This window comes from Sciurus carolinensis, chromosome 16 (genome assembly GCF_902686445.1).
Source record: "Sciurus carolinensis chromosome 16, mSciCar1.2, whole genome shotgun sequence".
NCBI lineage: Eukaryota > Metazoa > Chordata > Mammalia > Rodentia > Sciuridae > Sciurus > Sciurus carolinensis.
Window position 1 is genome coordinate 16,152,376 of NC_062228.1, and position 26,654 is coordinate 16,179,029.

At 47.9% G+C, this 26,654-nt stretch overlaps 1 protein-coding gene across 3 annotated transcripts; it reads right to left on the minus strand.

Annotated features, from left to right (window-relative positions):
- Positions 1-1,740: 1,740 nt before the first annotated feature.
- On the minus strand, positions 1,741-19,702 carry Has3 (hyaluronan synthase 3). 3 transcript variants are annotated; one of them, XM_047527808.1, is made up of 5 exons: positions 10,679-10,873; positions 10,201-10,468; positions 6,759-7,394; positions 3,484-3,585; positions 1,741-2,696 (listed from the first exon to the last, which is right to left on the minus strand). In XM_047527808.1, exons 3-5 carry the CDS (start codon positions 7,392-7,394, stop codon positions 1,773-1,775), a joined length of 1,662 nt encoding a protein of 553 aa, XP_047383764.1. In that variant the 5' UTR covers positions 10,201-10,468; positions 10,679-10,873; the 3' UTR covers positions 1,741-1,772. The 3 variants fall into 3 exon arrangements, with proteins under 3 accessions (XP_047383764.1, XP_047383766.1, XP_047383765.1); XM_047527810.1 differs by lacking the exons at positions 10,201-10,468; positions 10,679-10,873 and adding an exon at positions 19,644-19,702; XM_047527809.1 differs by lacking the exon at positions 10,201-10,468.
- Between the last annotated feature and the right edge of the window lie 6,952 nt (positions 19,703-26,654).

Here is a 26,654-nt window from a genome sequence, read left to right on the forward strand (position 1 = left end):
AGCACCTGGGTACACTAGAGGATTGCCCCCTCAACTACTCCACTTTAGTGCTGGTGCTGAGGAGTTATCTGGCTCCCCTGGAAAAGGGTGTTCAGAAAGACAGCAAGTGGACAACCCTTAAGTCAAAGGCTTAGTCAATCCCAGGTTTCAAATCACTAGAAAATGGCTTCCCCTGGCTCCACAAAAGCAGAGGGAAATCAAACAGTCTTGGGGTTGTGTGAGAGAAACCTAGAACCTTAATATGTAGGACCCAATTCCATCTCCTAGTTTGGTTTCTATTCCAAAGCAAGCAAATGCAGTAGTGACTATCCTTAACCTGGCTGTAAGGTTTCCCTGCAGAAGCTGCTAAGGAAATGAACAGTCTCAAAGATGACCAGCTTGAATCTGAGGGTTCACTTTGGCAACGCTGAATAGCTTTCTGTTGGAGATGATTGTCAAGAACAGTAACTTGAAAGTCATGTATGCTCAGAGACTGTCGAGGAATCTGTCCAGTTCCAGGATGGTAGCTAGTTTGATCAGAGGCTTCCAGTATTCTTCCAGTATGTGAAAAGAGCAGACATGCTATTGCATGGCATCCTGTAAGAGCTCTAGTTGCCACCTTAAGAAACTTACCCATGATACTGAGGGTAGAAGAGGTAAATCATTTTATTCCTCAAAAAAAAATGTGCCTTTGAAGAAAGTGAAGTAAGGAGGATGGAACATCTAGCCTTAGAGCTAAATCTGAGAGGAATTCAGGAGTGTACAGATTAAAATACCCAAGACCTCACTTCCTTTTTTTTTTTTTTTTTTTTTTCTTCTTTTTTTTTTTGTGGTGCTGGGGATGGAACCCAGGGCCTTGTGCTTGCAAGACAAGCACTCTACCAACTGAGCTATCTCCTCAGCCCCCCTCACTTCCTTTCTGAACACATAGGGGTTTGATCTTCCTGGTAGTTGGCTAAAACATTTTATCTGCCCAGCAGAGATCACAGCAAGGTTAAAGTCTGTCTAGAAGTCTGAGCAGTTTTCCAGGTGGAACGCCTTCAGCCCAAGGCTTCCATGTAATCCCGTGATCCTTAGCACCAACACAATCTGTTTGTTTCTCCAAGCAAACTTCCCTTTTTAATAATGTACTTTTAAAAGCAATTCAGTGCTGGCTTGACTCATCCATGGGATGTGGAGATGAGGAGTGGGTTAAATCTCATGAAGCACCATTCCCAGACCCTGTTTTCTGATACCCAAAGATCAAGCTTCTGGGCCTTGAATCTCAGGCACATTCTTACTGCATTAATGACTAGTTGGGAGTTGGGGAAGGAGGGGACACTAACTGGCCCTGATATCTCAGTGGAAATTCTTCCCACCAACTCTGGTTATATTAAGAAAGACTAGGAGGATCCCTTCCCACAGGCTGTTGTTCACTTACCTATCATAAGTTGCCACTGAATAGAACTTACTACTTGGTTTAGCACACTTCTGAATTCCCTCTGGATCCCAGGGGCAGGACATAGAATCATTCCCAGAGGCTATTATCTGTGTGCAAGAGGAAGCAGACAGGCAGCCTGAAAATATACAAGCCCCCTTTGCCCTGAACCTGAAGAATCAGATGTCACCCTCCTCTGGGCAAAGCTGCCCAGGCTATATTATGGTCACCATTCTTTGCATTTCAGATTTGTCTTTCAAACCATTAAGAAACTAAAACACAGCACTCCCTCTTCCCTCCCACCCCGTCTTTTCTCTTTCATTCCCCTTCCCTCCCATACCCATTGCACTTTTCCCGCTCTACCTGGGGGCCTATGTCACACCTCAGCAAAAGCCAGGCTATACTGCTCTGGTTTCTTCCCACATCGCCTGGCAATGATAGCCAGATAAAGCATTAGGAGGGCCACCCAGTAGCAGCCATACAGGATGGCCCCAGAGACAAGGAAGGCTAGCTCAGTCTCACTGAACAGGTCCTGGCAATAAGCTGTGTAGGCCAGCCCCCCAAGAAGAACTGCTACCCAGATGGACACAGGGATAAGACCAATGAAGTTCACCACAATGGTTTTTCGGCCAGAAGTGCCCCAGCCAGACTTGTTGATGGTAGCAATGGCAAAGATTTTGGCTGGCAGGAGGCTGGACATATAGAGAAGGGAGTAGAGAGACATGAAGATCATCTCCGCATTGCCCCGAAGGAAGCAGGCATACGTAGCCTTAATAATTCCCACCAGCTGCACTGTCAGCAGGAAGAGAAGAATGTTCCAGATGCGACCACGGTAGAAAAGCTGTATTACTGTAGCAATGAGGAAGAAGGGAAAGAAACCTGTGACCACTGATTCGTAGGTCATCCAGAGGTGGTGCTTATGGAACCACAGAGAGTTGTAGAGCCACTCGCGAAAATAAGACTTGCTCCAGCGGGTCTGCTGGTTGAGCCACCGGAGGTACTTGGTGGGGGTCTCTGTGAGGCACTTGGAGCGTGCTGTATACTTAGTCCGGTAACCAAGACTCAGGACTCGGTTGGTAAGGTGCCGATCATCCCCAAAGCTGCACTTGCTGCCTAGGAACTTCTGATGGTACCAGTCCTCCAGGAATTGCTGGAGAAGGCTATTACGGTACATGCCCAGTGGCCCGCTGATACACTGCACACAGCCAAAGTAGGACTGGCAGGCCCGCTCCACGTTGAAGGCCATCCAGTACCGCACGCTGCTTAGGAAGGAGATCCACGAGTCATATTTGTTGAGGATCTGTAAGGGAACAAATATGCTGGGCCTCCTCATCTAAGGACGTGAGCCCTAGAGGAGTCAGGCACCAGAGATCATGAGGCCTCCCTACCATGGGTTCTGTGGCCCATTGCTCAGATTCCTGGCCATCAGTTCTAATCCCATCAGACCTAAGAAACCCAAGGCTCAGAAAACTCAACCATACTCACTGACTCTCCCCAGCACCAGTTCCACCTCCCCACTGTGTCATCTGCATTGATTTTTCCAACAAAGCCACCTTCAGTCTCAGAAGGACAGATGGTGGCAGAGAAGAACTTGAGAAAGAAGCAAAACCCCACCCCAGCCACCTGTTCTGCTCCTTCTACAGTTGGAAAACTTCTGGAAAGATATGATACATTGCCTGCAGTATCCTCTAGAAGATGATCAGCCTTTCAAGCTTACCATATCACCCAGAGCTCTTCAACCCAAGTTCCTTAAAAGCAAGGGCTTCTGGAGGCCCTAACTTGGGAGCTGTCTGCTACACTACCAGCCCAAAAAGGAAACGCTCTCTGGGATCTGTGACCTTAGAATCCTTCCTGCAGCGTAGGCTCTCCATAACTATTTGGTAATACCCACCCCCAACACACACATTGAAAAAGAACAGGAAAGGAATTGGGTAACAAGTTAGGTAAGCTCTTTGTTACTAGTGAAGACCGCCAGAGGGGAACCTCCCCCCAAAAACTAGCAAGTCAAAATACCCATTTCCCAGGTATATCCTATTGGATTAGGAGAGTCTGGATCCCTACCCCCAGGAACCCTGGTTGCTTCTTACTTGAACATCTCCACCAACACCCCCTACTTGGGGATCCTCCTCTAGGACTCGAAGCATCTCCATGGTACAGGCCGGGTCCAGCACAGTATCAGAGTCACAAACCTGCAAGGGAGTACACAGCCCATTTGACCTCAGGCCTGCACACATACCCTCCCCCTCCACAAGGCTGCTTACTGCCTGAGGGATATGACCCCCTCCCTCATGATTCACTTCCAGCAGAAAGATCTAAACCAGATAAAAGGGAAGAGAGGAAAATAAGGGAAAGGTGAGTTCATATACCAGGCTTGACAGCCTCTAAGCTGAGAGAAACCCAGTAGACTGGCCTAGAAAGGGAAAAAAGCTTGGCACTGGGTAAGTTTTTGCCCTTTCAGATCCATAATCCACAGAAGTGGTCTCAAAATATTTCTTTGGGGTCCTTGGGCAGAAATGGGGAATAAGCCACCGAAATCAGAGACAGGACAGTGGGCTAGACCAGGGCCAGCAGACATTCCTCAGAAAGCTGAGAAATAGCTCCTGTCAGGCTAATCCCTAAAGTGATCTCTAGGGTAGTTGTTACTGGTGTCTTCATTTCAGCCCCTGGGTTCCTGAACAACCTAAAGCCCCCGTGGTGAGGATCTGTCTAGCTATCCATAAGTCCCTCCATGAAACCACAAACAGTCCCCATATATTCTGTGCTCCCTTAGCACAGACTCCATTGACCAAGGCTTAAGATTGGGACACAGGGGTTGGGGATATAGCTTAGTTGGTAGAGTGCTTGCCTTACATGCACAGGGACCTGGGTTCAACCTCAGCACCACAAAAAAAAAAAAAAAAAAAAAAAAAAAGGGACAGTATGACCAAAGAATGCTCTTGCCTGGGATTTACTCTTTGAAAGCTTGTGGAAGCCAGCAATAGCTGCCTCAAATCAGATCCTGGTCCTCTGTTTCTCAGAAGGTTCATGGCCCAATGTGGTCCTATTATTAATTGAATCTGGGCTCCAAACACTTAACCCTGATGACTTACTTCTTGTATATCTTCTAAAAAGACACTGAGATAGTACAGAGTCTATATAATCATTAAGCAGGGGAACTGGTTTATGTACTTCTAATTGAGCTCTATGATCACAGTTCTCAGAATAGAGTATCCATAGGTGAAACAACTCTGTTCACAGCCTACAATCCTTTCATTAAAGTTACTTTATATATAAAGTCCTGGGTTCAGTCCCCAGCACCAAAAAACTAAATAAAGTTTCCCATCAGCCTTCAGGGAGATGGCTGCCTCTGACACCCCAAACTTTCCCAGTTTTCTCTGTGTCAGAAGAGGGTGGCCACAAGTGAGGAACGGTAAAAAGCTGAGGAGGAACCAGGCATAGCCATCAGTGCCAGGCTGGGTCCCTCACATGTGCTCCGTCCCACCTCCTTATCAGACACATCCTTACATCCTGGTACCCAGAAGATCCCAGCTAGCCTTTGGCCAGAATCAAATCCTCCTCAGCCTACAGAACAAGCTACCCAGTGCTGCTGGTCTCACTGCCACTTCCTGTCCTCACCCTAACCCATTCTCCATGCTGCTCTGCCTCCTTCATGCCAGGGAGGTGGTTTTAGCTGAGCAGGGAAGGAAGAGTCCTGAGCTGCCTGGCTTTCCCACTGGCAGGGGCAAGGTTCTCTCCCACAGAGGGAAAGACACACACTCTCAGCAGGGCTGTTGGAAGGCAGACTGAAATCCATCAAGCTTCATTGGCTCTAGCCCAAGGCTGCCTTAGGCAGTGGTCCCAGGGCCATAAAGAAAAAGGTATGTCTCAGGTGGGGGCCTGTTTGCAGATCCACCAGACTGCACATGACTGGGAATGGGAGCCATGTGGCAGAGCAGCTTTGGGGGTCCTGTGATTCAAGGGAGTGGATGACAAAGTCACTGGCTTGAGCATATATCAGGGCTCAGGGCTTATTATAAGCTTTTGAGTTCCCAGGAAGTTTTCACAAAGGCCCAACCCCAGGTGCACTACAGAATCAAACAGCCTTCTAGGCTCATATCCCTCCCTCCATGACTGGGAAGGTCCTTGGGCCTAGGAAGACAGAAAAAGACAAAGGTATCGACTCTCGCACAAGGACATACCTTTAAGGAAAAAAAAAAAAAAATAGTGCCAAGCAAATTGTGCACACTAGTTCTAGGTAAGTATACAAATAGAAAATATAAATAATACCAGAGGCTTCATCATGCTGTCAGCGAGACTGAACAGCACACAGGTGGCTGCCAGAACAGCTACTATTCTTTCAAGCACTTATGAAGCTGTGGGCAGAACTCTACAGCAGGTGCACAGAAGGGCAGAGACCAGAACAGGCAGTGTGGATGCTGTGAAAAATTCTGGACCAGAACCTAGAGTTATGGGATTTCAGTTTCTGTGTGGGACTGAATATGTGATTTTTAATCTTCTCAGTTTTCTCTAGGTAGTATTATTTGAAAATTGAAGCTATAGCACCATGTCAACCTAATAAAATTTCCAGGCTAGTGTCAGTGACACACACACTTTGACCAGAGCTGGGTAGAGTCTGCTCAGGGTTCCAGCCCTGTTAATGCTGCTGAGAAATGAAGCAGTTAGATGACTCACACCCTGTGTCCCTTCACTCCTGCCTCACAGACATGAATTTGACAGTAGGAAGAGTGGGACTTTGGGCCTATAACAAACATTTGGGTACTTTGGAGTCAGATTTCTTTTGCTCTTCTCACCCCTATGTTGCCAGTGGCCAAGGAGTATTGCTGAGGACTAAGAGCAGACCTGAGACAGCTGCCTGGCTCTGCACCTCACTAGAGTGTGACATTAGTCAAGTTACTTTCTGTACTTCGGTCTCACCTTCCATGAACAGAGTTAATAATACTAACCCCTGGGAGTATTATGAGGATTAAAATAGCTGCTATAAGGGTAGCAGTGGTAGGGCACTTGCCTAGCACATGTGAGGCACTGGGTTCAATCCTCAGCACCATATAAAAAAAATAAAGGTTTAAAAAAAAAATAGCTGATATGTCCAAAGTGCCCACAGCAGTGCCCACAACGAGGTGAATGCTGTTCTAACAGTTTTCTGCTCTTATTGGCACACCAACTCAAAGAGAAGCAGGACCGAGCTTCTAATCCAGCCCTGCCTGACCCCAGGGCAGCTTCAGAACCATTATGCTTCGTTCATTGCAAAGGACGGGTGTGCACAACACAAGGGACCTAAACTGGATGTAAAACTCCTGGAAAAGAGTATGCCCCATTGGCCCAATATGTGCCCATCGACACCCTCTTAGGGAGTCACCCTTACCTGGATATAGTCCACGGAGTCGCCAAGGGCCTTAAAGGCTGTGTACATGACCTCTCGCTTGCCTCCCCACTTCTGCATGATGCATGAGAAGGTGCTGGAACGTACCACTGCCCGCACTCGCTCCATGCCCTCCTGCAGGCTGGCCTCAGTCTCACCCTCACCCGCCTCATGGAAGTTGCTGCGCCATACAAAGAAACCAGCTTGTTCAGTGCCACCCAGCACCTCATGGAAGATGTCCAGCATGTAGGCATCCTCCTGGCGATTGCCATCCACCACCATGACCACCTTGAGGTCAGGAAAGGCGATACGCTGGGCTGAACGCAGGCACTTGCGTAAGTAGTCAGGGTCCTCCTGGTAGGCCGCGATGCACAGCGCCACCGAACGCTGCCGCTGGCAAGACAACTTTATTGGCCGCCCTGCCCTGCGCATGCGCCGGTGCTCCAGGAAGGCAAACAGACTCTGGATGAGCAGGTGCAGGCCCAGGATGGCGCCGTACAGGCCAAAGGACAGGTAGTGCTTTTCTGTGTGGATGAACTGGTAGCCTGTCACATAGGCTGCCAGGATGCCACCCAGCACCGCCAGGGCAAACAGGCTGGTGCCCACCACACGCAGGGCTGTTGTCAGCTGCACCGGCATCTAGCAGAAGGTGGGAGATGTGAGGTCAGGCAGGACACAGTATTTCCAGACATTGGGAGAGTGGGCATTCTCGGAGTCTGGCCCAAAACAGGGGAAATGGCCCACTAATAAAACCATTATTACCACTTACTGAGCATGGCTAAGACTGGTGACTCAGAAGCCAGAATACTAGGTTCAAATTCCAGTTCTGCTATCCGTGTGACCCCTTTGTTATTTCATCTGTAAAATGTGGGCTGCAGTACTAATCTCATAGGATATCCAGCGGGTGAATGGGCAACAAATGTAAAGAAAGCAGACAAACCAGCTGGGCATGGTGGTGTACGCCTGTAATCCCAGTGGCTGGAGAGGCTGAGGTGGGAGGCTGAGGCAGGAGGATCTCGAGTTCAAAGCCAGACTCAGTAACTCAGTGAGGCCCTAAGCAACTTAGCAAGACCCTGTCTCAAAATCAAATATAAAAAAGCTCTGGGATGTGGCTCAGTGGTTAAGTGCCCTGGTTTCAATTCCTTGTACCCCCCCAGGCCCCCGCCAAAAAGCAGACAAACCAAAGGCCAGAGTTTTGTGCTACCCCATAGATGGCAGAATGGGATCTGCCTGACCAGAAGTCTTAATAGGTAAGCTTCAGTGGGGTGAGCCTGAGGCATTCCTGAGCATAAGGGAACAGCTCTGCAGACAATGTGGTAGAGGAGTGGAAGAGTGGCTTATGAGCCATGACCCCTAGAGAGGGTGAGTGACTCCATTCTAGGAGACTGTTCATTGATAAAGCACAGCATAATGCCCTTGAAGAAAGTGGGGAAGGAAAAGATGAGGGGAAACAGCAGGAAATAAAAGTGGGGGGAGGATGCAAAGGGCTTCCCTTTCTCATGGCAAATTCAGCAAGAGAAACTTCCCAGGGTTCTGCTCTCTTCACCTTTTTCTCATTTACTTGAGAGGCAGGAAAGAAAGGGAAAGCCAGGGGGAAAGCAAACAAGGGAAAGAAGAGGAAATGAGAGCTGGGGTGTGGACAGCCCTCCTGGAAGCACCAGAGGGAACCGCAGCCACCACTGCAGCAGCCTGAGAGAGGTGGCTGCGTGGAGAGCCCCATCCGCTTGGTCCTAGTGCCCTGGTGGAATCTCCCTGTTCGTCCCTAGGCTGGCCACTTCTGGAGATGATGCCAGGAGGCCCGGTTTCTATTCACAGCCAAATCAGGGCTCCCAGCATCTGCCCTGTGGAAACTTGGTTTGAGACGAGCTCCACTACCTCCTGGCTGCCTGAGCTTGCCTGGGTTCTCTAAGACTTGGTCTCCCCACCTCCACACACATTGGGGGTTCTAATGGTTCCTTCCTTCATAGGTCTCAGGTAAGTAGTAAATAATTTCCCTGAAAATGGAAACATGTCAGCCCTACAGGGCTGCCCAATAGTAAGGCTGATTGTGAGTTCCAGTGGGGGACAGCAGCATGAAGAAGAGGTGGGACGGACAGGCGGACAAGGATTGCTCCCTGCCCTCCATTCCGACCTAGGCCTTCTCCCCATTTCCTCTCCTTACCACCTGCCCTCCTGGAGAATCCCCGTTTCCACCTGGAACTCCAGACAATGATGTCTCACTTTCAAGCTTGTTCCAACTCTAGGACTCCCTGAAATGCAGCCACCCACCCCAACACAAAATCACCTTCCTGCCAGCGGACACCTCACATAGGAGTGAAGAACAAGCAGTCACAGCCTAAATCAGTCAGAGACTCAGACACTAGCAGCCTTCCAGCAGCTTGGATCAGAAAGCTGTTGGCAGACTAGCCTCTCCGGGAAGCGCGGCCTCCGGGCTCTCTGCCCCGCCTGGCCGGCGGTGTGCTTCCTCTGCAGGACTCCAAGCCCTCCCAATCCTCCCTCTCTGCACGCGCCCGAGGCCCAGAACCCCCTGGGCCTGCATCCACCGCCCAGGAGCGCCCCCGCCCCCCGCGTCCCCTTCTGGGGGTTACAAGATGAGGGGGCGCCGCGGGCCTCACGGCCAGTCTGAGCTCTGGGCAGGAGGTGCCGGGCCCAACCCAGCAACCTGCAAGGCCCTGGCGCCCCGCCTCGGCGCAGTGACGATGGCTGTGCCCACCAGGTCAATGCGGTCGCGAAGGCACTCGCCAAGCTTCTCACCCGGCTTGGGCTTCGCCTACTGGAGAAGGCGGTGCGGGCCACACCCACGTGCCCGTTTCCCACGACCCAGCCGGGAAGGAACGGGAAACCCAAGGAATCACAATCGGACCAGACCCTGTTCATCTTCCCGGGTCCCAGCTACCTTGGCAAAAGTGTGTCTGCAGACAAAGGCTGCATCCCCGGTGTCGCCAGTCCCTTCTTTCCCCGGGCGGGACCCCTCCCCCACAGGAATTAGAGGCACTACCTCTGTACTGTCCTCTCAGAGGACCCAAGAAGGTCCTGCTGCCGGATACCCCATGTCCAGTCAGGCGCTGGTGCGGTCTCTGGTTTAGGTCCCCTGCCCGGGCTGTCACCCCCAAGTCGGCGGAGGCTGGGTGATCCTACAGCCTGGATCGCCTCCCCCCACCCCACCCCCATACCCTTCGTTTAGGAGGGGTTCACGGTTAGCCGGTGGCTAACGAGCACTCGGGTTCAAGGTCATGAGGTTGGGGATTTCCCCAAAACCTGTCCCACCGACTACAGAAGGAAAACCCTCCAGCCAAAGACGCACGCTTCCCTGTCTACCGCCCCCCGCCCCCAAACTTTGAGGGACTGCCTGGTCTGCAGCGTCTCTCCCGCTGACAGGTGCGCCCTGCTGCGGGGCCCTCGTGCAGCGGGATGGAAACTTATGCGCGCGGTGGGGGCTCCTTGCCTTGCGCCTGGGCGCCCTCGGGCTCCTCTGAGCCGGCAAAGGAAAGGCAGCTCAGTCCGGCGGACGTGCAGCCCTGGCCAGGCAGACCCGCAGGAACCAGGGCTCCGGGAGTCTTGGTGTCCCCACAGGTGTGAAGACCCGGGCTGGCGTGGATGGGGGGAGGGGTGCTCCAACCAGCCTCGTGTCCCGCACGGTCGTCCGCCTGCTAATTCATTCACAAAACAGTAGCCGCAAGGGAAGAAGGGAGGAGAGGCTGGAGGAGGAGAAGCTGGAGGAAGAAAGGGAGGAGGGGTCAATGGGGAAGGGGCTGCAGGAACCGCCGCCGAGAAGCCTGGAGCTGCCACGGCTCCAGCCGGCCACCCGGCACTGGACACGGTGCCCTAGGGCTCCGGCAGAAGAGATCCCCTAAGCCCGGCGCACAGGGCCCTCAGCGCAGCCCCGCGCGGCCCGCCCTCCGAGGTGGCCGGCCCGCGCTCACCGTGCCGCCGGCCGCCCGCGCTCTGGTGCTCAGCAGGCCCGCGGCGGCTCCATGCCCCTCCTCTGGCTCCTATCGCCGCCGCGCCTCCCTCCACGGTGCGCCGCTGCCGCCGCCGCGCGCTCCGACTGACGAGTGCCGGCCCTGCAGAGCCGCCTTAAGTACCGAGCGCGTCCTCGCCGGGAGAGGCGCCCTCCTCCAGCCCTGGGGCCGGGAAAGTTGGCAAGAGTGGGAGGGCTCCCCGAGGGCACCCCGTTCCTGGCTGGGTGGAAGGGAACTCCACAGGCCGGTGTTTGGCGGCTTGTGGGGGTCCCGCGTGGACAGAGGTCCTCTAGCGCGCAGCTACGCACAGCCTCTGCGCCCTCGTGGGTTTCCCCAATGTGGCCCGAGGCAGAGCTACTCCGCGCTGGTCTCCGGGCCAGCTGCCCAGGGGAGGCGGTCATTGTGCCCAATTTTGAACCTGAAGCTTCGCTAACTTTCGAGATAACCCATAGGGACCTACTTACTCTCCTTACTCTCCGTCTCCGCTTCCAAGCCCCTCTTTCTAAGCCTTGAAAACCTACTCACCCTGCAAAGCCGGCAAGCAGAACAAATCTCCCCGCTCCCCCGACTTTTGCACGCCAAGGGGCTGTTCGTTGTATAGAAGACTCCCTAAAATCAAAGCAGCAGAACCTTCCTGATGGAAGAGAATAGTTATCAAATATAAAAAGGCTGGTCAAAGAAGGCGTTAACAATTGTGACCAGCTTAGCTTTGAATCCCGCAGTGGGGCACTGATGACATTAATGCTGTCTGCAAATGCTGCAAATGGTTTAGCAGGAAGCTTGCAGGTTCCGGTATCCTAAAGCCAAAACATTTCCTCCTCCCCTTTTTTACACCTTTATTTCAGATATCCATGACCTCCTAAATTCCCAACTGACCTCAATGCTAGTAGTTTCCAAGCTGGGGCTAGACTTGACTGAGATGAAAGGGAGCGGGTAGGAGAGAGGAGGGCATTAACTGAAGAAAGTTTTAGAACCAGTTGATGACCCTGAGCTTTTACATCTCAGAAAAGCTTTTAAGAGAAATAAAAACTAGTAAACAATGAATTTGCATGTCCTCCAAACACACCCGCGGTAACTTCCATCCCTTTCCAAACTGCAACTTTATAGGCACATGAGCTGCAGTTTATAAGTTGCTCCTCCCAGAAGTCTTGGGGCGCAGGGACTTACCTGTCCACCCTCACTTTGGGCTACAGAGCTGAGCATCAGAGGCAAAGCCTCCAGGCACTCGCCTGGCTCCCATTCTGCAGCACAAAAATCAAAACCATTTCACACTGCTTGGGAAATAACTAAAAAGTTATTTATGGGTTAAGCAGGTACACTAAAACAAACAAACAAACAAAAAACACTACCCTATGTACATATATGACCACAAGACTGGTGGGATTCTTCATCATGTACAACCAGAAAAATGAGAAATTATGCTTCATTATGTATGATGTGTCATGGTGCATTCTACCATCATGTATAACTAATTAAAACAAAAATTTTAAAAACTAGTATTGAGGGCTGGGGAGATAGCTTAGTTGGTAGAGTGGTTGCCTTGCAAGCACAAGGCCCTGGGTTCAATCCCCAGCACCACAAAAAAAAAAAAAAACCAAAAACAAAAAAAAACACCTAGTATTGAATCCACAATCGGAATGGGTTCTGTACTTCAGCTAACCCGGGGGACCCTCCTAAAGCTAGCAACACCAAGATGCAGAGAGAAACGGTAGCATGGGGAAGAGGAGAGCTTGGGAGTCAGCCATCTGGTTCTGCTATTAGTTGTGTGGCAATAAGCCTCAGTGTCTCCATCCCAAAACGAAGTTGTCATGAGGATTGTTAGAAGGTTTGAAGACACTGGTTGAGAGAAAGTGTTTAGTAAGCTCCCGTTAATCTCAAATAAAGAGGCTGTGCCCGTGCTCATCCCTCTAGAGTACTCAGTGATAGAAGTCCAGGAATCAGTGTTTCAATAAATGAAAAGTATCTTGTCTCTATTGCATTACAATCCCCTGGATCCCTGGGTTACCTGCTCCAATTGAGAGGCATCACATAGCCTGGAGATGCCAGAGACCTGAGGATCCACCTCTTTCCCCATCCCCAAAGTTGCAACCTATAATAGTCTAGATCAGGGGAAGCAAGCAGGGGCTTGTGAAAATGGATGCATGGGCCTTTGAGGAACGAATGCCCCATGTATAGGATCATCTCCCTGCAGAGGAAGAGCCCAGAATCTCCAAGAGCTCTGTTGTCAGGAGAAGCTAGAAATCCAGACTTTTATGTGAAATATACTTTTTAATTCAAATGTTGAAAAAAGTACTCTGCAGGCCAGGTAAAATGTGTCTGAGTCACAGCCAGCCAACTGGCTTCTTGTAAGTGACCTGTTGGTTAGCGAATGGAGAAACCGGTTTTGAAAGATCCTTTCTGGTCTCAGCAAGACAGCAACATGATTTCTCTGGGTGCATGTTCCTTTCCCTGGGGCTGGTCTAGGACTTTCTCATGTCTGATTAGTTTCTAAGGCTCCAACTATGACCCACAAGTGCCTTGTGTGTCTCTCTTGGTTGACTCCAGAGTGGGGCTGGTTCAGCACAACATCACTGGTCAGTTAATACCTCTGAAATGAATAGCAGCTGGAAATAACATCACAAGAACAGTCAACCCTCTGCCCAGACCAAGAGGCTTTGCTCCTAAATGGCTTCCCCTGATCTGCCTGGTGTTATCAAGCAGATAAGAGAGTCTTTACCTTTATGGTGGATCTATGCCAGGGAGGATTTGCCTGCAATTAGCACCCAGTTTGAGGTGCCCTATTTGCATTCTTTCCTTCCCAGAGAGGTGGGTGTGGGAGTCTTTAAGGGGTGACACAATAAAGCTCGAGTTTATCTCTTTTTACCACTGAAGATTTAGAAATAATGCTAATTCCATACCCAATCACTTACAAATATGAATTCAGATGTTGCCAAATTGACTTTTACACTGATTCAGAGGCCAAGCCTCCTTACTTGACTCTAGAAGATTCGTACTGTGCTTGCATCTTCGTTTAACAATTGCTGAAGGCCTGCTCTGAGCAGAGAAGGGTGTTCTGGTACCCAGAGTGCTTGGGCTAGTTCCTGCCACCTAAAATGTTATCCATCTTGAAGACAAATAGAGTTGAAAAACTAAATCACTACACAAAGTTTAAATATGGTAAAAGGATTCAACTGGAAGAGGTTGAGAATTTCAGGAAAGAAAAATCTGCAAGCTGCAATGGGCTGGGCAGAGTTCTGTAAAAATCTGGGGAGCTGTTAAGGGCATTCTCAAAGCTGTAGAGGGTTTGAGATAACTGAAGCTGACAGTTCTACAAACAAAAAATTTCACCTTTCAACTAATTTTCAAATTCAAACTCACAAAACGCTCAAATCTCTTGCACTAGGAGTCTGCCATTCCATCTCTGTGTCACAGGTGCTTGGAGCTTGTAACCTTGCCAGGAACCAGGTACTCCCTCAAGCCTTCTGTTCCACTCTGCTGGCCTCCTAGTGAGTGACTTGCGGGAGGGAGGATCAGGGAAGAGGGATTGTAGTTCCCGGGCTCCCCTTGCCTTCTGACCTCAAGCTTCGGTGCTCCTCCCTGGCATTCAGCCCACCATTTCTAGCAAAGCAAAACCGAATGAGGGCTAGCAGCCAAGCTCCCCAGATTTCCTCAGTCCCTCTAGGTTTCATCCTGTTACCCTACCCTGGGCCGACCACCATAAAAACCTTTTGAAGGTAATAAAGATGGATTTAAAATGGCTTCCAAAGCTGGGTACAGTAACATGAGTCAGTAGGTAGGCTAAGGCAGGAACCCAGGAGTTCAGAGCCCGCCTGGACAATAGAGGGAGAGCCTGACTCAACATACACACACACACACACACACACACACACACACAAATCCCACATACAGAACATGGCTTCCATATAGTAAAGTTTAGGTTCCCTCCACTGACTAAATAGGGTTTTCTTTGCAATAGTTGCTAATACATAATTCAAAGCGGAGTGTGCCCTGACTACAGCAGAGCAGCTCTGCGGAACAAAGTTTTGCTTTCATTACTTTCCCCTCTTACTGACAAGTACTCTGCAATCGGTACCTGTTTCTAGGTGCTCTGTTTAAAGAAGCAGACTTGAGGACTTATCTGTGCTGCAGTTACAGTGGTTAGATTTTAACTTCAGCTCCTCTGTCCTTTGATGAGAAAATCCTTATCATTTCAAATCAAGGGGACTTTGCTCTGCTGGAGGCACAGTGGCCAGTCCCTGCTAAGGAGTCGGGCTCTTTGATGCAACCTTGGAGGTCAGGACTAGAAGGCACACCAGACTGATAACCAAATATCAAACCAGACCTGAGGCTGGGCACGGTGGTGCACCCTTGTAATCCCAACAAATTCTGGAGGCTGAGAGGTAGGAGGATCACAGCCTCAGCAATTTAGCAAGGCCCTAAGTAACTTAGTGAGACCTGTCTCAAAATAAAAAAATAAAACGGCTGGGGATGTAGGGTTCAATGACAAAATGTCCCTGGGTTCAATCCCCCCAACAAACAAACAAACAAACAAAACAGACCTAGGATGCTTTTCTTGGAATTTTAAACAGGAAAAACTCTCCTCAGCCATCTTTCCCTTCCCTTCTTCCCTAGGTGAATGTGGGAAAAAAATCCAAAAGGCAATTGTCGACCATAATCTACCTTCCTGGTGAAATGTTTTGGAGTTACTAAAAATTATGTTCATGAAGAAGATAGAAGAATATACCAAAACGCTATGAAGCACTGTTAAAGATATAAAATTGTTGTATATGAATGAACAAAATTGTTTTTTATGAATAGTTGTATAACACTTCTGTTGTTTTTTTTTTAAATTCTGTGAATTAGAACTGAAGGTAGAGCTCAGTGGTGGAGTACTTACCTAGTGGGCATGTGGTTTTGATCCTCAGTATTGAAAACAAAAACAACTCATGAATTAAAAGGCAGGAGAGAAGTTCTCCCCAAATATTAAAATCAGACCTGATATTAAGATCAGGGTTAGGCCTGTACAGTGGTGCATATCTGTAATCTCAGCAACTCCAGAGGCTGAAGGAGGAGGATTGCAAATTCAAGCCTTGTCTTAGTAATTTATGAATACCCTGTCTCCAAATAAAGTTAAAAAAAAAAAAAAAAAAAAGGCTGGAATATAGCTAGGTGGTAGGGCACTTGCCTAGAATGTTCAAGGTCCTAGGTTCAATCTCAATGCCAAACACACACACACATGCACACACACACACAAGATCAGGCTTAATACTGTTTTATTAGTTTGTTTGTTTTTTTTTTTGTTTTGTTTTGTTTTGTTTTTGGTATGGGGAATTGAACCCAGGGGTGCTTTACCACTTAGCTACATCCCCAGTCCTTTTTATTTTTTATTTTGTGACAGGGCCTCACTCAGTTGTAAGGCTGATCTCGAACTTGTGACCTTCCTTCTTGCCTCAGCCTCCGAAGTCACTGGGATTACAGGTGAGCACCACATCCGGCATATTATTAGGTTTGATATTATATTAAGATCTGGTGGCTGAACAATAGGTTTTTTCACTTTACCTTTTTCTTGTATTCTCTGAATTATCTATTTTATTAATTTTGTTATAAGGTTATTTTAAATGATCCAAATTCAGAGTTTACAGAATTTCCTTCTGAGCTGGGGCTGGTGGGGTGCAGCTTACATGACACATGGGTTTGTGTGAAAAAGGTTTGGCAACCTCAATCTGTGACAAAAGCAGTGAATGCAGTTGGGAGGGTCAGGATATGAGGTTGGTGGTTGTCTTCCTTGACATTCCCCACGCTGGCCCGTTGAGAGACTTTAGCAGGGGAGGAAGAGCCCCCAGAGCTCTGCCAGTTCTTCCAGCACCTTCAAGTGGATCATAAAAAGGCACTCGGCTTACAGTTCCCACTGCCCTCCTCATTCAGGACCACCGTGATCCTTGGTCAGGGAGGAGGGGCATGCTAAACAGGGGATTGAGGAATTCCCTAAAAGGATGATTTCCCTAAAGAAAGCATTTCCAAGAATGATGATGTCAGTGGTAGTGTCCTCCCGCCCAAGGAAGTCCCAGAGAGCCTTTTCCTCTGGTGTTGTAAATCTACCCCATGCAAGTACCCACGTGCCTGTCCACACCCACACAAGCACATAACTCACTGTGACAAGTGCACACATGCACGCTCAGTTACCCAAGTGCACACGCATTTCCCCAAACCTTGGAGGAACTCAATTCTAATCTACAGCTCAAGCTGCCAGATCTGTAGAAGGGGAACAAATCTCTTAATGTTCTGATGTCATTTGCCTCCTGTCATCAACCACAATTTTTTTATCTGATACTAGAGAATGAACCCAGGTGCACTTTAACATTGAGCTACATCCCCAGTCCTTTTTATTTTTTATTTTGAGATGCTTGCTAAGTTGCAGAGACTGGCTTTGAACTTTTGATCCTCCTGTTTCAGCAACACAAGTCACTGGGATTATAGGCCTGCACCACTACCCCAGCTCATATCAACCACGGTCCTTTTTTTTTTTTTTTTTTTTTTTTTTTCCAGGTACTGGGGATTGAACCCAGGGGTGCTTAACCACTGAGCCACATCCCCAGCCCTTTTTACTTTTTATCTGGGGACAGGGCCTCCTAAATTGCTAAGGTTGGCTTTGAATTTGTGATCCTCCTGCCTCAGCTCCCCAAGTCACTGGGATTACAGGCATGCACCACCCTGCCTGGCCCCATCCACAGTTCTTAAATGTGCTGGTACTTTTGCTCTCTGTCTTCTCTTTTTTTCTTTTTTGGTTCCAGGAATTGAACCAACGGATACTTAACAACTGAGCTACTACATCCCTAGCCCTTCAGCCCTTTGTATTTTTTGACAGAGGGTCTTGCTAAGTTGCTTAGGGCCTTGCTAAATTGCTGAGGTTGGCCTTGAACTCATAATCCTCCTGCCTCAGACTCCTAAATTGCTGGGATTGCAGGCCCTGCCCCACTGCACCAGCTCATGTCAACCACAGTTTCTAAGTGCGCTGGTACTTTTGCTTTCTGTTTTCTTCCTATTTTTTTGGTTCTAAGGATTGAATCAAGGGGCACTTAACAACTTAACTGAGCCATATCCCCAACCTTCAGCACTTTTTGTTAAACTAAAAAAGAAAGAAAGAAAGAAAGAAGAGTTTTTCTGGTACTGGGGATTGAACCCAGGAGTGCTCAAGCACTGAGCCACATCCCCAGCCCTTTGTAATATTTTGAGACAGGATCTTGCTGAGTTGTTTAGGACCTCGCTAAATTCCTGAGGCTGACTTTGAACCTGTGATCCTCCTGCCTCAATCTCCCAAACTGATGGGATTACAGGCTTGTGCCACCACGCCCAGTTCTGTCTTCTTTCTTGATTAAAGACATCATTCATCACAATGCTGAACCCTTTTTAAAAACATTTTTTTTCAGTGCTGAGGACTGGACCTGGGCATGGAACATGCTAGGAAAGCGCTCCTACTGCTGAACTAAAGCCCCGGACTCATAAAAACATGTACAGAAGAACTAAGGATAGGGACAGACACCCATCAGTGGCTGTGTGAGGAGGTTCCCCCCACCAACATATATTCTACTTGTAGCAGATTTGGAGGAGCGAGAATAACACACACAAGTCAATGCAGTGATTCTCAGTCTGACTAATGGTTGCACATTAGACTTTTAAAATATGGGGAGCTTTTTCAAAAACACCAAATGCCTTCTCAGGTTGATTTGCTTGGAATTGCTGGGGGTGGGCCCCAGGCTTGAATATTTTACATTTCCCAGGTGATTCTATTATGCATCCAGGGTTAAGAACACATTCCCAGGGTTCTCCTCAGCTGAGATTTGCAAGTGCATTTCTGGCAGGGAGAGGCCAACAGAGAGCCAGCTAGTCAGGTGGGTAAGCCCTAGAGCGTGGAAAAAGAGTGTCTACCTATTTTTCTCTGGCACTGCTGCCCCAAGTGTAGGCACCTGTTTGAACTAACTGACCTTAAGAATTTAACACTGGGCTGTGCTTGTGGCTCAGTGGTAGAACGCTCGCCCCTCATGTGTGAGGCACTGGATTCAATTCTCAGCACCACATAAAAATAAATAAATGTATTGTGTCAACCTACGTACGACTAAAAATAAAAAGAATTTAACACTGAACAAATGAACTATCAAGCAGGAAGGAAGAAAGTAAAAAGAGAAAGGATGTGGATTTGAATTAGAAATTAGGAAGGAAAGCCAAGGAGAAACATAGGAGAGCAGGAGCAGATGGGCGAGATCAGTGTCCAGGTCTCTCCAACGCACCTGGAATGGGATTTCAACAACCTTTTCACTGGCAGAGGTGCTGCCTGCTGTATTCCAGGAGAACCAGGCTGGCTGGGGCTGGGGGTGGGGGTGGGGTCCGCCAGCCCTGCCAGTGGGAGGACAGAGTTGCCAAAACACCTAGGATTAACTTTTGCATCTAAATCACAAACTTCTACACTTTGGTGACCATCCCAACCAAAAAAGTGGGGAAGGGTGGTCTCTAGAGGTTCATAGGGGACCTGAGCAGCTTTTTTCTGGGAATAGACTCCCTGGGAAGACTCTCCTTTGACCCTCATGGCTGCCCCTAGAGCCTCATTGTTTTAAGTCTCTGAAGAGCGCCCTTCTGTGGGTTCACCGCCCCCAGCTCTTGAAAGCATCACCATTCCCTTCCTAGTGAAGAAGTCTACTTTCAGTCTGGCCTTGCTCTAGGATTCACACAGTCGCCATGCATTTTGAAGTTTTGAAAGTGGTGTGTGGTCCAATAAAGGCTGGGGCGGGAGGTTTGTTCTGGAGACTGCGGAAGTAAGAGCAGCTTTGTGCTCCCCAGCACCAGGTGCTACCTGTGCTGTGATGTCTAGAGCTGCACATTAGGAAAGCCCCACCCAGGCACTGTTCCAAGCTGGCTCCAGCTCTTAAGGCAGGCGGTGAAGATGACGTCTTACCTCATTTAATAAACCCCTTAGAGGCCCCGCAGCTTTCCTAGTCTCCGTGGAGAAGTGCTCCCATGCTTCCCGGCCGCTTTGCAAACCTCCCTCTCTTGAAATACCTCCATCAGTCCCACAGCAGCTCAGACCCAGCTCGCTGGTTCATATTATGGCCTAGGGAATGAAGGAAGAAGTTTCTCTGCTCCGCTGAACTCATGCCTCACCTCTTTGCTTGCTTGCTTTCTATTGGCAAGAATTTACCTCTCTGGATCTTACTTTTCCCTTTTCCAAAAGGAGGGTCATTCATCTAGCCTACTTTTTCTCTCTAAAGGAATGGTACGGGAACGGAGCTATTAACATATATGATTTGAGCCTCTTCCAAGGAATAACGGTTAAAAATGATGTGTTATGAGGGTGGGAATTTAATTCAGTAGTGGAGGGCTTGTCTCGCACAGGCAAGGCCCTGGGTTGGATGCTCAGCACCAAAAGAAAAAAAAAGAGAAGGAAAAAGTAAAGAAAAATAATCCATTGTAATTCTGAAAATGAAATCTGAGAACTAAAGCCCTGCTTACAGGAGATGAAAGGGCTAAAACAACCACCTTCAGAAAGGACGTTTCTGGGCTTTGGTTGGAGGTTCATGGGTAGACTTGCAACATTCTCTAAGTAACACACTTGGGACATGGCTCTCTGCCACCCCTGTTCTCAGGAAGTCAGTTTTAGATCTCTATTACCTTGATGACCCCATGGAAGAAGAAAAAAGTCACCAAAGTAGAGGAGCAGGTGAGCAGGAGAACTTTGATAACCCTGGTCTCTGGCTTCTGGGAAATGTACAAGGTCAGACACAAAATGTATAACAAGTGCCAGTGTCTGATGTAATAAAACTATTTTGAGGGAATTGGGGGTGAACTTACCTTGACATAGGTGGTCCATGTAAACAAGCAGATTACTGCTTTCTTTATTCTACTTCCACTAAGAACAGATGTTTGCAATTTGGAAACAGATTTGGGTAGTAGCAAAGCCTAGTGGTGAAAAGCACAGCTTTTGGAGTCAGACTGCTTGGGTCCAAGTACTGGTTTGGCTACTTCTTACTAGCTATGTAATCCAGGGCAAGTAATTAGAGTCTTGTGTGCCTCAGTTTTCCCATCTGTGAAACAGATAATACCCATCTTGCAGGCCCATGCATGAGGATTAAGAAAGTTAATACGTGTCAAGTTCTCTACAGGAGAAACTGCAATCAGGATTACTACGTACAATGATGAGGAACCACAACCACTGTTCTTCCTGGAGTTTAAGGGATGAATCCGATACTTTGAGGGACCATCAGAACATATGTCCTTGAAAATTTAGGAAATATGGTCACTCTGCTGGGGACACTCCAGACCCCATCAGAAGGCATTTCCTACACACTAACAGCAGAGTATCAGTTCTGGCAAAAACTCCTTTTTATAGACCTATGGAGTTTTAGGATTTCTCCCTGGGTGAGTACTTTATAAACCAAAGCTGGGACATGGTGCTGCTGATAACTGTACTTGCAAAACATGCTAGTGTGCCCATGCTGGTGGTTTTGGTACACAGAATACCCCAGTTTCTGGAAATTTCCTAATTCTGAGTTATTTGGAGAATGTGTCTGTGCTTTGTTTGGAGTGTGTGTTTGCCCGACTGGGGTTTGAACCCAGGGTCTCATACATACAAGGCAGGCGCTCTACCACTGAGCTACATCCCCAGTACATTTTGTGGGTATTAAAGTAATGTCAGCTGAGGCTGGGGGGAAATGTAGATCAGCATAGACATTTGGGTGGATTTTTTTTTTTTTTTTTTGGCTGTACTGGGGATCGAACTCAGGGCCTTGTGCTTGTGAGGCAAGCACTCTACCAGCTGAGCTATCTCCCCAGCCCATGGGAGGATGTTTTGGTATAACATTTAAAGTGTTCAGACCTCTTTGATCCAGCATTCCAACTTCCTAAGACTTATCGTATAGAAACACTTACCTATGAAAAATTATGTTGGAGAATCATTGAAAATTAGAAACAACTGACCATCCATAAATACTTAAGCAAGTTGCAGTTCACCCAAACAATGGAAGACATGCCACCACTGTAAAAGGGATCTGTAAGCACAGAGATGTATTTCTTAGATGACTAAGATATATATATACATATATTCACACATATAAATAGAAATGTCATTATTTATAGTGGCAAAATATGGTAACTAATAAAGATCTGGAGGGATCATGTCCCCAATCTGTCAGTGGTAATCCTGGGGTAAGAGTGGAGATGAAATTATGGTTTTTTTTTTTTTTTTTTTTTTTTTTTGGTACTATGGATTGAACCCAGGGATGCTCTGCCACTGAACTACACCCCCAGCTTTCACTAACTTGCTGAGTCTGGCCTTGAGATCTTGCTGCATCAACCTCTGAGTTACTAGAATTATAAGCATGCGTCACCATGCATGGCTAAGACTCAGGTGACTTGGAGCCAAATCCCACCAAAGGCGGGCAACGATAATTTGCCTCTCCATTCCACAAGGTGGTTGTGAGCATCAGATAAGCTCTGGATGGGAAATGAATTTCCAAACTAAAGGAAACACAGAGCAACTGATCTTGCTACTCTGTGTTTCAGGGACAAGGATGACCTCTCTAATACTGAGTGGGCAAAGCTCCTCCCAGGGCCAGCATGAGGGTCTGTATTCCCTCTTCCCTTGCCAGCACATGCACCCAGTAGTCCTGAGCTGGCCAGTGGGGAAGAGGCAGCAGCGGTTACTATAAGAAGCCAAAATTCCCAACCCCCAAGTGGAGATTCAGTTCCAAGCAGAGTGGCGCATGAAGCCCAGGGTGCTCTGTACTGCAGGAAGCCTGCTGCATGTGACTGCAGCAGGACGGAGGCTGCAGAACTTGCTGGAGGAGCTCTTGGAGGTTAAGGCTTTTGTTGGTGGGAGAGGGGCTGGAGTTACAGATTCCGGAAGGAGACTATGTCAGGGAAGAGTGGCCAGTTTTCACAGCCCACCTGGCACTCGGCTGCTGTTTCTTATTCTCCCTGCTGAGAGTTTGGATTTCTGTACAAAAACTGCAGAAGGAAGCCTACCTGGTTTTGTACAGGTCAGATGGATTACCGCCCCCCAACTTATTCTTACGAGCTGATCAACTCTCCCAGGGGGTGGCCATCCTCCACTGCGGCAAACCGCTAGCGAGTCACAGGCAGGTGGCAGGCGGTGGTGCTTCATGCAGTCACCCTCTCAGACAAAGAGACGGGCGGGTGGGTGGACCAAGGGCAGATCCACACATTTGCTTTCCTCTTTCATTTTGCTGCCAAAGAAGAGGAACTGTGACAACATATAGCAACGAAGCCGAGCTGGGGCGGAATGGGGGAGAAGAAGGAGGGGTCTGGTCGCTTTTGATTGAAGGGAGGAAAAAAAGTGGCTGCAAGTAGTAACACGTATTTCCTGTTTTTTTTTTTTTTTTTTTTTTTTTTTTAAATTTATTTTTTTTATAGCACTTATCACCTTGGCCTGAAAGCACTTTCCAAAAACAAGCTCAAGGGGCTTCAGGGAGAGAGGTCTGTGGCTGCCCCTTTGCTCAAAGTGATCATCTTCCTCACCTCCTCAACTCCCCTCTCCTTGAGTTCAGGCTCTTCCTCCAACCCTCCAGACACCCCCTCACCTCTGGGCCCTTTACCCAGAATGCCTGTCCCCAGCTGTCTCCACAGGTGCTCCTTCCCACCTTTACTCACTTACAAACTTCTCAGCAAGGCCATCTGAAGATGACTTCCTCTGATCACACCTCCCCTCCTCTCTCCTCTGACCCCCTGCTTCCCACCTGTCTTCCCAGCTTACTCTCCACGGCATCTCTCACCATTCAGCATCCTACCCATTTCACTGATCCTATTTGTTGTCTGTCACCTTCCACTAAAGTGACTACACAAGCTCCCTGAGGGTGAGGATTTGTCTGTTTTGCTCAGTGCTGTGCTCTTAGGGCCTGGTACAGCATCTGGCACATAATAGGTGCTCAATAAATTGCTGTTACCATCTGTGATTTGCTCCCTGACCCCCAGTCCCTGGTATGTGGATGAATGAGCAGAGCCATAGGAAAGTAAAGAAAGGGAAGAGAGAGATGAACAGATGCAACAGAAGACAGACAGGAGCATATCAGGAAATGTGGAAAACTTAGTATGGAGGGATGATAAAGAGCAAAGCAAGACTGCTGATTAAATAGCTAAGGATTTGTAGAAGGGCAAATTTGTGCCAAGGAGAAAGAAAAACAATGCAGAGAAGGAAAGTCTTCCAGAAGGCTAACCTGAACAAGCAGGCGATTCCTGGGCAGAAGCCTGGGGCTTGGCTGCAGTTGCTGCTTTGGGCTCATGCATGTCTCCTGCCACAGTGCTATCAGCTGTAGGCCAAGGGGTGTGGACAGGGAATCAGGGACAAGGAGGAAGAGAACAGGAAGGGAAAGAAGGGATAGGAGGAGGGACAGGTCAAGCAAAAGACCAAGTGAGTGCTACAGGGGAGTCCAAGTGTCTAGATACTGGACAAGGGAGGAGCTGAAGGTGATGACCGGGAGAACCTCAATGGCAGACGTAGAGAGAAGGAACAGGAAGAAAGCAGCTTCTGAGGGAGAAGAGATGATGGGAGGCGGGTGGAAAAACATGCCTCAGAGGCTCCACTGTGTAGGAAAATTTCTTGCCATGTGTCCTGGGCCCTTGTAGTTCTATGCCTTTTAAAATTGGTTTGGGTTTTCATCATCCTATTGTGTTCTTTCTCCAAGGATTTTTGTCACACACACACACACACACACACACATATGTGCACGCGCACACATACGCATGCATGAGTGCACATGCACACACACACAAATTTGAAAGAATTGTTAAAAAACTTGCAAAATTTTAATAATTTAGTCATGTTTATTAGAAGGGTCTCACTAAGGAATCTTCCCCTCAAATTTGGTAACAAAGTCAGAAAGAAAAAGTCACTCTCTTAGCCAGGTGCGGTGGTGCACGCCTGTAATCCCAGCAGCTCAGGAGGCAAAGGCAGGAGGATTGTGAGTTAAAAGCCAGCCTCAGTAAAATTGAGGTGCTAAGTAACTCAGTGAGACCCTGTCTTTAAATAAAATACAAAAAAGGGCTGGGGATGTGGCTCAGTGGTTGAGTGCCCTTGGGTTCAATCCCCAGTACCCTCCCCACAAAAAAGTCACTCTTCTTAAATTCCATCAAAATCAATAAAGAACTGATGGGCTGGGGAGATAGCTCAGTCGGCAGAGTGCTTGCCTTGCAAGCACAAGGCCCTGGGTTCGATCCTCAGCACCACAAAAAAAAAAAAAAAAAGAACTGAGGCTTTTAGTCTCTTGCCAAATAGTTCAAATTAAGACATTTTATAAATGGAAACACAGGGACTAGGATGCTCTGAGAGGCTCTTAAGGTTTTTAGACTAGGGAATTTCTCAGTCTAATTGAAGTGATCAATTAGGGTATGTCCTCGGAACTAGAATGCATTTGATGCATATAAAGTAATAAGTATGATCAATCATCGAGAATATGCAATCTGGTTATCTGGTTATCTGAGTGGGTTTTGTGCATGCTAGAGGAAGTCCAAGAAACAAGCATTTTTAGGTGCACCTGGTTGGTCCAAAGGAGATTGATTCTTCCCTGATCTGAAAGCTACAATCCTGATTTTCTAGACATTGTTTATTTGGAGAATAGAAACAAATGCCACTCCACTAGCTAAATAAAAATATTCCTTAAAGGTGTCTAACTACCTCTCACTAAGCTAACCATGACCCATAACTGTATATAAGTCGGCCTCTTGAAATGGTTGCTTACCAGGAAGATTCTGAGATTACCTGGTGTGTAATCTGGCCAGAGAAGTATCCCAATGTTAACTGGCAAATTGCAAGTTTATAGATAGATCCTTTGGTCACTTGAGTTCAGTCACAGAAATTGTGTTTTGGTTCCCCAGGGTCTGGATAGCCTAGAAGGCAGGGATAAAGTTCTGTGATAAAATTCCACGCCTACCCCTACAGAGCAGAGGACTGATTAAGGAACTCTGCATTAGTCTTGTTAAAGTGTGGACAATGGGGAGGGCTTATCTCAAGTGGCCAACCAGTTTCTCCTTTTTGTCATTTCTTTTAGCTTTAATTAAAATGCATTGGCCAAAATGTATAAACAGAGACTACACTGCTACATCTGAAATCGTTTCAATAAACCTGGCATCAGGCCACCAGTGTGTACCCACTTGCCATGTGCATTTCACATCACTTCATTGTTAAAGCACTCAAGTTTCCAAAGGAACAGCGGACTGAATGGAGGACACCAGTTCTGAGATTCTGTGGCTCCTTCCCCCTGATAACCAGGGCAACTCCTTGCAAACAGTATTAGAGGGAGTGAGAGGACATGGCGCCAGTAGACAAACAGGACTTACTTTTTTTCTCTGGAAGATTCAACCATTCAACCAGCATATTTTCTTTACTGAGGATCAAAGCCTGCTCTTTCTTTACTGAGGATCAAAGCCTGCTCAACTCCACGGCTTTCCATCTCAATACCAGAGGACCAGATTCGGACCCGTTGCTCTAAGCCAAGATAATTTTATTCCACTTTTATGTTTTAGACACTAATTTTTTTCCCTGACCCCCAAGTACATCTCATAATCAGATGCCTCTTTAGCACCAAGACAACTAGCTCTACATATTCCTTGTTATCCTGTTATCCCGAGGAAGAATAATCTCACCATTAAAGAATATCAAGATATACAATGGGTGGTGAACTCCTCAAGTAGCAAGAGAATGGTCATTTAATCAAATTCCATCAGTCATGTTAGCATTATACTTCCATCTGGAGACATCTTTTTTTGGTGGGCGGGGTACAGGGGATTGAACCCAGGGGCACTTAACCACTGAGCCATATTTCCAGCCCTTTTATTTTTTATTTAGAGACAGGGTCTCCCTAAGTTGCTGAGGCTGGCTTTGAACTCACGATCCTCCTGCCTCAGCCTCCCAAGCTACTGGGATTACAGGCATGTGCCCCCACACCTGGCTCCCAGT